Source organism: Macaca fascicularis, chromosome 2, assembly GCF_037993035.2.
Source record: "Macaca fascicularis isolate 582-1 chromosome 2, T2T-MFA8v1.1".
NCBI classification, from domain to species: Eukaryota; Metazoa; Chordata; class Mammalia; order Primates; family Cercopithecidae; genus Macaca; species Macaca fascicularis.
Genome location: NC_088376.1, coordinates 90572799 through 90585747, shown reverse-complemented (window position 1 = coordinate 90585747; position 12949 = coordinate 90572799). Strand labels below are relative to the sequence as shown.

Here is a 12949-nt window from a genome sequence, read left to right as displayed (position 1 = left end):
ATCATTAGTCCCAGATCTTTCTCTTTTAATAATGAGCATTAATTGTGTATATATCTAAATTTCTTGAAGGGGCTGTTGCTATATTGGGATTCTAGAAGGCACCAGTTAATCTTTTTGGTGTCATTATTTAAAAATTTGTACATTGTTATCTTAAACATTATTTGGGAATTTTTAATAAAAATTCAGAGTTAAGTAAAAATAAAATAACCCATCTGATACTTTCACTCACATATATTTCACCCTTGGATCACTTGAAGGGAAGCCTAAAAAACATTAAAGACTGCACATTTTCAGCTCTATAGTCTCAAGTAATTCTTTAGTATCTTCAGAATTATATGTTTTAAAGTAGAGTAGAAATAAAAGAATTTTTCATCCTATTTTTCAAATGGTCACAACATTATGTGTATGTGTTTGGGTGTTAAAAAAAAGAAACTTTCTTTGTCATCACTCAAAATATTTTTAAAGGTAGTGAAATACAAATTTTTGGACTAACATGGGCTGGTCAGCTCAGAATGCAAGAAGTATTCAAATCTTGCAATTTAATAGATTTTTTAAAAGAAAATTTAATTACACATTTGAAGTCCTGATTACATCCTAAGGATTTATTTGCTTATGAAAAGTCAAACTATGAATTACAATATTGCAGAATAATTTTCCACTTCATCAGATTAGTTTTACCATTCATTCCACAAATGATTTGTAAAATTTTGCAATACCTAAAATACTTTGATACTACATTACAAAAAGGTACTTAAATATAGATGAGAAAGATAGATGTTTGTCTTCTTCTTTTGATATTGATATTAAATGAAAGATGGAATGCTTTTTATTTAAAATCAATCCCTCATATTTTCCCCCAAACACAATAAGTAAATAGTAATGTGAACAAAGGCTTTCTTTAAGTCTGTTATTCAGTTCAAATATGTGTTAGAAAAAAGATCGATTCTGTGTATAAAATATAACAACAAAAAAGGGAGTTGTAAATAGAAAAATAAAACATGTAGAAGAGACTAGTATTCTGTGCACATAGCTTTAAAATTCCAATAGGGAACACTTGTCAGAAGGAGATACTACACATTCATTAAATTAAACACAAATTCCCAAAGAGCAACATTCCAACACATTAATTTGCTACAACAGATTTACCCATTGAAACCAGTCCACCAATTTTTACCAGCAAGTAGCATCTTAATTTTACCATCTAACAGGTAAATTGAAATGAAATAAAGATTTCCACAAACTATCAGTAACACAGGCTTTTCTGGATTGTAATGGAGCACCTACCAACATTCAGTCAACTCACAGGTAATGATACTCCTTGTAGGTATCATCTCTTCACACAGTAGAAGGGTCTTAAATGGAAAAGGGGTCTGTTCATTTTCTACATAAATCACAGGAAGATATTATAGAATTGGCTAATGAAAACAGCTTGTATTTTGGAAATCAGTTTTAAAAATCTGAAGTTATGAATAAAAAGTGATGAAAAAAAGTAGCTGGCTGGGTTTCCCCTCTTCTTTACAGTGATATGGTAAAAAATACAAGGAAAGTACCTAACTTCCTTTAATTAGGAAGTCTGGTCCTTTCTCTTGCTATAGGGCTCAGTTTAGAATTAGAAAAGAAAAATATTTTTGGCTGTAGCTTTAGTAAACAATGAGTGATGAAAAATATTGTCTTCAAGAGATCTGACAACTCAGAACACAGACTTTTTCACATTGATGTCACCTACATTCCTCCACAAAGCTTGGCAAATGAATAACTGAGCCCTATTTTGGCAGAATGAGAGAAGAAAGTACTAGTTCCAGTACAGAAATGAGATTATGAAAACCACCAACCAACACAAAACAGTTATTTATTCTCTTGAATAATAAAGACATTATGTTTGCATATAGAACAGCTTTTGCATTATTGCTCTACATATAAGAATATATTAGGGAACTCATAACAGACTGCACATTACAAACTTAAGGTTCTTTGGTGAAGAATGGAAGAAAACAGTATTTGAGCTTTAAAAGAAATTATTTTATCCACTTTTGCATTTATCTATTGATCCGTTGGATCCTCTCACAGAGTAGGGAGAGGTACTGTGTAAGTTTCACCATGGCAACAATTGCCACACCTCCAGCCATCATACAGGTTGGCCAGAAGAGTGAATGGAACAGCACGTTGGAACTGTAGAGTTTGGTTAGGATAACGCTCTTCTGGTTTCCTTCTGGGTCAGAATAGCAGGAAAAGTGTTGATACTTCCTGAAGTTTTCCATGACAACATTCACCAGGGACATGGATTCTTCAAAATTTTTTCCACACTTAGGTATATAGGAGCACTGTGGAGAATAAGATAAACTGTTACTAGAAGATATTCTGTGTGTTTCAGACTCTAGGCGGGGTTGGAGTATTGTGTTCAAATTAGTGATCTGTGAAACAACCATGGTGATTATTCTTTTCATATTCAAACTGGTGCCTTGGGAAATCCTAATAAATAACACATTGATTAAAACAATGTTTTAAGGTATCTGACCAAGATGTCCCTTGATTGCTCACCCATATACTATTTATTGATTGAAATAAAATGATAGATATGTTAATTAGCTTGATTTAATCATTCCATGTTGCGTACATAAAATAAATTAAATGATTCCCAGGATTCTTTTTGCCATAGCTAGGTATGATCGGTTTTAATTATTTTCTATTGAACATACTTCTCTTTGGAATCAGAATGTCAACTCTGCCATCATTTTGTCTGTCCACATCTGTCCACATAACATAAAAGTTCTCTCGGGGAAAGTAGTTTACTCTTATCGTTTTTTCTTGGTTTCATTTTATTTGGTTACCTTGCAACTGTCATAAAAAAAAACAGCCACACTTCTGTTGAATTACGAAAAAGAAATCTGTAATGTGTAGGAATATTGAATAGTTAAAAAGCTGAAATGAGTGGGTCAGACCCATTTAGCATGCCAAAGTAGCTTTTCCTATAAGCCAAGGAAGAATAAAACAGTTCTTTAATCACCACTCACCTGAGAACTTACGCTACCTTTCTTTTGATCTTTTCACCTCTCTTTTCTTTGGCTACCTCTTTTACATGTCTCTCCTCTCTTTATTTCTACACACTTTGATATGGTTTGGTTCCGTGTCCCCTCCCAAATCTCACTTGAATTGTAATCCCATGTGTCAGGAGAGAGACCTGCTGGGAGGTGATTGGATCATGGGGGCAGTTTCCCCCACGCTGTTCTTATGATAGTGAGTAAGTTCTCATGAGATTAGATGGTTTAAAACTGTCTGGCAGTTCTTCCCTCATGTTCTCTCTCTTGCTTGCCACCATGAGAAGATGTGCCTTGCTTCTCCTTCATTTTCTGCCATGATTGTAAGTTCCCTGAGGCCTTCCCAGCCATGTGGAACTGTGAGTTAATTAAACCTTTTTCATTTATAAATTACCCAGTCTCAGGTAATATCTTTATAGCAGTGTGAAAATAGGCTAATACAGAGAATTGGTACTAGGCCAGTGGGGTATTGCTATAAAGATAACTTGAAAATGTGGAAGCAACTTTGGAACTGGGTAACAGACAGAGGTTGGAACAGTTTGGAGGACTCAGAAGAAGATAGGAAGATGAGGGAAAATTTGGAACTTCCTAGAGATTTGTTGAATGGTTTTGACCAAAATGCTGATAGTGATATGAACAAAGAAGTCCAGACTGAGGTAGTCTCAGATGGAGATGAGAAACTTACTGGGAACTGGAGCAAAGGTTGTGCTTGCCATGCTTTAGCAAAGAGATTAGCAGCATTTTGCCCCTGTCATAGAAATCTGTGGAACTTTGAACTTGAGAGAGATGAATTAGGATATCTGACAGAAGAAATTTCTAACCAGCAAAGCATTCAAGAGGTGACCTGGCTTTTCCTGAAATGTGCAGTTATATGCATTCACAAATAGATGATTTGAAATTGGAGCTTATGTTTAAAAGCATAAAAGTTTGGAAAATGTGCACCCTGACCATGTTGGTAGAAAACAAAAACCCATTTTCTGGGGAGAAATTCAAACCTCCTGCAGAAATTGGCATAAGTAATGAGGAGCTGAATGTTAATAGCCAACACAATGGGGAAAATGTCCCTAGGTATGTCAGAGATTTTTGTAGCAGCCCTTCCCATCACAGGCCTGAAGGCATGGGAGGGAAAAATGGCCTAGGGCCCTGCTACTCTATGCTGCCTTGCAACTTGGTGCCCTGTTTTCCAGCTGCTCCAGCTGTGGCTATAAGTGGTCAATGTACAGTGCAGGCCATTGCTTCAGAGGGTGTAAACCCCAAACCTTGGCAGCTTCTAGGTATTGTTGGGACTGCAGGTGTGCAAAAGACAAGAGTTAAGGTTTTGGAACTTCCACCTAGATTTCAGAGGATATATAGAAATGCCTGGGTGTCCAGGCAGAATTCTGATGTAGGAGTGGAGCCCTCATGGAGAACCTCTGCTAGGGCAGTACAAAAGGGAAATGTGGGGTTGGAGTCCCCACACAGAATCCCCACTGGGGCACTGCCTAGTGGAGCTGTTAGAAGAGGGCCACTGTCCTTCAGACCGCAGAAGGATAGATTCACCGACAGCTTGCACCATGTGCATAGAAAAGCCGCAGGCACTCAGAGTCAGCCTGGGAAAGCAACTGCAGGGGCTGTACCCTGCAGAACCAAACCACAGGGTGAAGCTGCCCAAGGCCTTGGGAACCCACCTCTTGCATCAGCATGCCCTGAATGTGAGACATGGAGTCAAAGGAGATTATTTTGGAACTTTAAGATTTAATGACTGCCTGGCTAGGTTTTGGACTTGTATGGGGCCTGTGGTCCCTTTGTTTTAGCCAACTTCTCCCATTTAGAATGGGTCTATTTACCCAACAACTGTACCCCCATTGTATCTTGGAAGTAACTAACTTGGTTTTGATTTTACGGGCTCATAGGCGGAAGGGATTTGCCCTGTCTCAGATGAGACTTTGGACTTGGAATTTTGAGTTAATGCTGGAATGATTTGAGACTTTGGGAGACTGTTGGGAAGGCATGATTGGTTTTGAAATGTACAAAGGACATGAGATTTGGGAAGAGAGGACATGAGATTTGGGAAGAGCTAGGGGCAGAATGATATGGTTTGGCTCTGTGTCTCCACCCAAGTTTCATCTCAAATCGTAATTTCCAGGTGTCAGGGAGGCACCTGGTGGGAGGTGACCGGATCGTGGAGGTGGTTTCCCCATGCTATTCTCATGATAATGAGTGAGTTCTCATGAGATGTGATGGTTTAAAAGTGTTTGGCAGCACCCCCGCCCTCATGTTCTCTCTCTTCTGCCAGTATGAGAAGACATGCCTTGCTTCCCCTTTGCCTTCCATCATGATTGTAAGTTTCCTGAGGCCTCCCCAGACATGCAGAACTGTGAGTCAACTAAACCTTTTTCTTTTATAAATTATCCAGTCTCAGTTGTTCTTTATAGCAATGTGAAAACAAATTAATACACACTTATATCTTTGCGTTTTGTTTTTTTTTGTATCTCTTCCTTCCTTGCCCTTCTCTCAACCCCCACCTGGCTTTAAATCTTTCTCTCTGTTCCTCTTCCTGTTCACTCTTCCCTTTCTCCTCTTTCTTATCTAGATACAGATGGAATTAAATACCTTTCTTGTAGTTTTTCTTTTTATTTTATGTTATATAGTTGGACACATTTTTAATTTAAAAAGCTATCTCTGAGGAAATCTCTGTGACTTATATTCCTTTGTTTATAAATGTGCCATGACAAAACTGATATAATAATGAGGGTTTTTTTTTAAGTTTGGAAAAAGTGATTTAAATTGCTTTTCTGGGAGATGTTTGGGTTTTTGGCTAACTCTCTTCTCTATTGGTAAGAACCTCTCAATAGACTTTTTACTGTCCTGCCCCTTGATACATATATATATATAATCAAATGATTAACTTATCTGATTTATCAGAATTAAATTAGTTTCTGACAGAATCACTGCTTATCTATAGAGTGTTTTAGTGTGAGCTGAAACACTATGCTCCTTCTTCAAAACATTATCATTTTCAGTTGGAAAATTATCCTAATAAATTTATTTTATTTATAAAACTCACATCTTACTGTCATTTACCAATTTACAAATTGTAACTGTAAATATTCACATATATGACTTTTACAATGTGATTAGAACCTCTGTGCAATGCACAACCTCCATGACTATATGCAGAGACACAGATAAGGTGAGCTTTGAGGTACATTGATACAGGTTTTGGGGTAGAAGCCTGAAATTTCAGAAAAATGTAGACCAGTAGATTTCCCAGAAACAAAATATTTAAAAAACAAAGAGTTTTGGCTAATGAAATATATTTGAATTACTCTTTCCCTGAACTTTATCAGTGAGCACACAGGCACCTTGCTTTTTTTTTTTTTTTTACTGAGCTGTAGTCATTGAATTATTTGACTATAAACAGCAGGAAGGTTCTTTGATTAGTTAAGAATGAAGGATGAGCATGCTGGCATTTATCATAAACCATGTTTAATGTGATGTTCTTGTAGCAAGGTCTGGTTGACACCTTAAAATTTAACCAGCTAAGAATAAATGTGAATACATTTGTATAGGTGAGTGGAGCAGAGAATTCCCTGGTACTAGCAAGGCACTAAGGGGGTGAAAGTATCACCAAGAAAGCAGAATTTTTCAGTCAGTTATAATTTAGCATGACAACTGGACTTTGACTGTCATGAAGCAAATTTCCTACCAGTTGAATGCCTCTGGATCAAAAGGGTATAAGGCAGTGTGGGAACACCTTAATTTTTGTCCTTCTAAGATGGACATCTTCGAAGATGCCCTGATCATTGCTTTAATGTTTTTAGAAATGTTTTTTGAACCAAAGCATTTAAAAAATAACAGACAAACTATTTCTGGTTGAATTTAAACCAAACCAATTTAGATTATGAATGCTTCAGGTATCTGTATATTTCTGTGCCAAGATAGTTTATAGTAGCAATTTCAGTGGTGAACAGTGCTAAGTTATTGAAATGATCTCAGTAAGAATGGCATTCCATTGAAAGTGAAGTTTTTCTTTTTCTTATGCTTTTGTAAACGGATTCAGCTTAAAAATATATATTTTTAAATAAACATTTGTCAGACAAATGGCAATAATTCTGTCACTAGGTAAGATTCTTCATATAAACTACCATTGAGACCATCTGGCAGAACTGTAATACAGGAGCTGCTAATTAAAGTTGAAAGTCATTGGACTTTCATTACATGCATGTGGGCTGGATGGATGAGGCATGGTCCATACTCGATTGATCGTGGGACCTCAGGGCCAATGGTACACATATGAGCAACAGGCAGATACCAGTGGAGAAAAGGTCCTCTCCCCTGGTGTTTTTAGCTCTTTCTCATCTTGTCATTTTTTTAACACACATATAAACCAGCTGTCACTAGACCATTAACCGTCCCTGAGAATTAAAATTCTACTATTTGTCAATCAGTCATCTACTTTTATTATTGATAAGTCCTTTGGTGATCATCTACTTTTATTATTGATATGTCTTTTGGTGATAAGTCCTTTGGTGATGATGAATGTATGAGTAGTATAACAAGCTCCTGACTTGTGCTCAGGAGATCTGGTTACTGTGTGACTGCAGGCAAGTTATGTGGCCTCGCAGAATAAATTTTTAAAATCTATATAATGTGATTAATAGAGCCATCATGGCAGGTTTTTTTTTTGGATTTTTTTTGTGACAATTAAATGATGAATATGCATAAAGGCTCAATAAATTTTCATTAACATGTTTTTCTATTGGAATTTCACATATATCCACATGGTCTTCTAAAAGTCTTCAATCAAGCATCACATACTAAACTATGGAATCTCTAAGAAGAACAAAATTACTAGCTGCATGGTTTTCACAGAAGCAGTCCTGTTTAATGGCTGTCATCTCATGTCCCTTGCCTTTTTGTCTTAGGAGATTTGCATTATGCTGAATTCTACACTAGGAGCCTAGGTTTTTGTTTCTGTGGCTCAAACAATAGTCATGAGTATGTTTCTTAGGCAGGTGTGAATTTAGAGTGAAGATTTAGTTATCTCATGATTTTATCATGTGTTCAGAGGGCATTTTTATGTCTTTGGTTTCGAATACATAGAATGCATTTCAATAAACAAAACTTTACTAAGTGAGATATACACTTAGTTGGAAAAATGTAATTTAGATAGAAAATAAACATCTATCGTTTTTAGATCTTTCTTTTTTGGTGGGAGGTGTGGGAAGGGGAAGATTTAGCTTTGAGATTCTGTATGATATTTAACAGAAAGAACATATGAGTAATAATTTTATATATACAATATATTTTAGTACTGATAAAAATATGTTAATATTTTACTATGGCTATAGGTAATTTTTTCTTTTGTGCCTTAACATGTGATTATATAAATCTATCAAACCTCTGAAGCAGCCATTCAGTGGAAGATTTAGACTTACATCTCTCTTAATCCTGAGTTTTGTTAATAAAATCTTACTGCTTTTCCCAATCCTTAAATTCTTGACAGACAGAAACTTCTCTTTAGTACTGAAAACCACAGGGATGGACCCAAGATCATGCTCTTTCCTTTCCCAGCTGAAAAACCTTGGGTCCTGTCTATGTCTCCTGATCATCCTTTCCCTTACCTGGGCCATGAAGGTCCAGCAATTGCATCTTCTCTCCAATTTTTGGAGAACTGACTAAATTTTTTTTCCTTAGCCTCTCTTCCAGAATCCTTTAGAACAGTTATTTTTATTCTCATGATGGACAGAAGTTTTAAGAAACTACCTGTTGGGCTTTTTTTCAGACATGCCTTACTAGGCTTGTGTGAAGCAAAGAGTGACATGCCTTCATCTTAAAAATAAAAGATGTGGGGAAGGGATGAGGCAATAAGAGAGTGTTTTGGGCTGAATAACCTCACTGTCAGCCTCCTTTTCCTTGTGATGGTAGGAAGGGAGCTATCAATTTCTCAGATCACTTCAAGGGAAGGGTGTGTTCTTCATTTGCCTTTTTATAAAGAGGGAAGTATCTTATTTTTGAAATGGGGTTAGAAATGTAATAAAATCCATTCAATATTTGTTGTCTCCAATATACCATGTAGCATGTTATATATAGGTGACAAAAACATAAACAATATAGAATGTACAGAGAGAAACAGAAAAAAAAAACACAGACGGGTGATGAAATGGGATGAGAATGTGGCTAAAAAGCCTTTCAATAAAGACTGTACAATCATAGAGGTGGGTTACAAATGTACTGTCAGAACTCCTTAGTAGCCAGGTCCTAGTCCACAATGTCCATGAAGTAAACAAACAACAAACAAAAACCAAAAATGGAAAAAAACACTGCTCATGTGAAACATAAATATTATTGGTTCCAAAGTCAATGGAACTTTTTCTAGTAGTCTCAAATAATGAATATTGTGCACATATTTATTAAGCATATATAATGTACCAGACTTTGCATTCTATCCTTGAGAGCAGGACATAACTTGAATGTTCAAAGAATGTATAGTTCACCAGGTGGTAGCCTTGGATTCACAAATATATTTTCAACTTTTGAATTTTTTGAACATTAGTGATAAACAGATGAGTTGAGAAAGTAAATTGAGACTTCATTTCTTCCCACTCCTTTTGAGACTTCATGCTCTTTACCATCACTTTTTAAAAAAGTGGATCCTACAACGTTTACCTTAGACTTGTTTAGTTTGAATATCTAGTATCTGCTTGATTTTGGCAAGTTGACTGTTCCAAGTATTTAGTAGTGAAAAGGAAAATAGAATTCACACTGCTATGCATGACTGTTTCTTTCAGTATTGAGACAAAGGTCCCATTACAGAGAGATTTTCCTTTCCTATATTTGCCCACAGGTCTCATATCTATTATGACACTTCTGCTTGATGTGGAGTAGAGAAGAAACTTGAAAGACCTAGGAAATTGACTAAGGAGATAGAATCTTCTTGGAGCTTTGGGATTAGACAATATCCAGAAAGCTTAAACCACAGAGTCCCTAGGATTCTGATGTATCCAATTAGTCCTAAAGTGAGGCAGATATTTAATCTGACCTTGAGTCTTCACCACGCGCCTCCCTCTTGGCAATTGAAAAGCACTAGGTTCCTTCCCCCTGCTTTCCTTTTTGATGCTCAGTATCAGCTTCTTTATGGCACATTCTTTCTTTTGCTTATACACAAAGGTGCTCTCTTCAGTTTTCCCAGATTTCAACTTTGGTAAGGAGTGACTAAACTTTGTCAATCACAAAAGTGTTTCTGAATCTCTGGTCTGCCGGCAGTTTCAGGAAATGTCTAAGAAATATCTCAAATTTAAAATGCTAATTATGCGATGTCAAATGCCAAATTTCAGGGCATATTCCCCACCTCCAACCCCCACTTTTTTTTTTACCCCTTTCAGGGTAAGCTTCTATCTGTTTAATATCCACTCTACATAAACTGGTGCTGAATATACAGTCCTAATCCTACCTATGGATCACAGATAATTCTATTCTTTGCTCATTGTTTCTTACTTGATCCTAAGTGCCTCTTGGAATAGGATGGAAAGATGTAGATTCTCACCTGTTCACCAAAATATCTATCAGAAGGATAAATAGTTCACAGAATTTGGATTTTTCAGAACTCTTGTCTTTACTCTCTCAAGGGGATGCTCTAATGTTTTACTCTTTAAGAGCAAGGATGATGAAGTAAAAAGACTTAGATTTTAATTCAGACATAATTAGTTAGTGAATGTGTAACTCTGGGAAAATTATTTTATTATTCTGAACTCACCTTCAGTATGTGTGGGGAAAAGCCCCCCCACACCTGGATTTGGCAGTGTGTTGTGAGAGTATAGTAGGAGAAACTGAATTGGGATTTTTCTACATCATCAGACCAGATATATAGCATTATGCCATATACCAAAAAAAATGGGTATAGTTTCCTTTTTTTTGCACCAAACTACATTTTAAATCTATCCTCAAACCATAGGGGCATGTTTTGGGAATTCCTGGTGAGGAAAAGAGGTTTTAAAATCCTGAAGGAGATTGGCATTGAGGAATTCACAAGCAACAACCATAGTGAATTAATACTCAGCTGCTGTTTTTTATGATGCTAGTGACAGCCTTGTAGCCAAGGGAGGCAGGGACCCTTGAGCCCTCTTGTAGCTCCCAGGGCCCATTAGTCAGCCAGTGGCTCTAGGAGAGCATGACAGTTTATCAGCTTAAGCAGCTTCGGTCATAATGTTGACAAGAGGTTGGTCACTGGGTTTAAAGGCTAAAGAAAAACTATATGAGAGAGGGTAAAAATGTAAAAATAAAATGCTTTCTACCAAGATGCAGACAGATTGACTAATATCCTTTCACCTCCTATTGTCTTAGGACAGTTATTATCAACAGCGCCTGATGTATCTCAATATAACCATGCCTATTTGTTGGTAACTGTGAGGGAGACCATTAATTTTGGTGAGCCTGGGAAGGATAACAGGAAAGAGAGCTGACATTGAAAATTTTTTTATGTTTTTGCCATAATTATCTTGAATATTCCTCATTTTGCATGAAGACAGTTTAATGACCTTTTGACATAGAGATAATTGTGTATTTTCAGTGCGTATATTTCAGATTAAAAGCAGAGGGTAGCTTTCCAGAAAGTGAAGAATCACTGGGCCAGGAAAGTGAGCCAAATGTTTGCTGCCTTTTTCCCTGGGAGCATTTGCTGATTGTAGAAGAGGGGGTGAGAGCCTAGGAGATTAACTGGCATTTTTGACAGCCTTGCAGAGCTATGAGCAGGAATTATTATTGGGGGCCTATCAAGCTGGGGTCTTGATAATTCCCCTATTCACTTTGGGTTGGGATTCTGAAGGGTTGCATCCTGGGAGAATAGTCAGCCTGAAATAGATAGGTCCTCATAGGGACTTCAGTTCTGATTTGAGTATCACAATTTATGAAGTTAGAATGAGGTGATGCTGAATGGCTTGTGGCTGGTGAAGCAAATGGAAATAATTTTTGGAAATGATGACATTATAACATTATCCTAGGATTAAAGTTATTTTTTATAAAAATTTTACAAATATAATATCTGAAACCTAATAAAAATAGTCATATATTACAAGACAGCATGAAAACAAACAAGAGAAAACAAAAACAGAACAGGTACATAGGGGCTTCAAATAGTGATGATATCAAAATAGATTTTATAACAACTATAATTTTACTTTTTATGTTGAAGGATTTAAAAGACAATAATTAAAATATTGCAGAGAACTGGACATGATAAAACAAGACTCAGTTGGATATTCTAGAATTTAAAATACCGTAAGAGAAATTAAGTACTCAATGGATGGGTTTAACAGTTGATTTGCAGAGTAAAGAATTGCTGAATTAGAAGATAGGATGTATCCAGAAAGAAGCAAAAAATCCTTTCCACTGTTGATGGGCATTTATTTAGGTTGATTCCACATCTTTGCTATTGTGAGAAGTGCTGCCATAAACATATATGTACATGTGTCTTTGTGGGAGAATAATTTGTATTCTTCTGGGTATATACCCAATACTGGGATTGCTGGGACGAATGGTAGCTCTGCTTTGTGTTCTCTGAGCAATCACCAAACTACTTTCCACAATGGCTGAACCAGTTTATGTTCCCACCAGCAGTGGATAGGCATTCCCTTTTCTTTGCAACCTCGCCAGCATCTGTTATTTTTTGACTTTAAAAAGAATAGTAACAGAATAGATAACTTCTGATAAAATGGAGGAAGAAATGAGATTATAAAAATAATTCAGTGAGGAAAAGTGTGGTCTCTTCAAAAATGGACTGGAGCACGTCGGTGTCCATATGAAAAAACAAACAAACAAAAAAGAAAGTTGATCCCTACGTAAAAATTAATTCCAGTCAGATTTTACTGTATACATGAAAGGGAAAACAATAATATACTTAGAATGTCATTTAGGAGAATGACTTTATGATATTA

At 36.3% G+C, this 12949-nt stretch overlaps 1 protein-coding gene across 3 annotated transcripts in view; it reads right to left on the bottom strand.

The window, feature by feature from the left end:
* Nucleotides 1-543: 543 nt before the first annotated feature.
* Nucleotides 544-12949, bottom strand: part of KCNMB2 (potassium calcium-activated channel subfamily M regulatory beta subunit 2) — a 294624-nt gene continuing 282218 nt past the window's right edge. For all 3 annotated transcript variants that reach the window (XM_045386608.3, XM_065540208.2, XM_045386607.3), the window contains one exon: nucleotides 544-2321. In XM_045386608.3, coding sequence (XP_045242543.1) covers nucleotides 2037-2321 — 285 coding nt within the window. In that variant the 3' untranslated portion in view covers nucleotides 544-2036. The remainder of the gene's footprint in view (nucleotides 2322-12949) is intronic.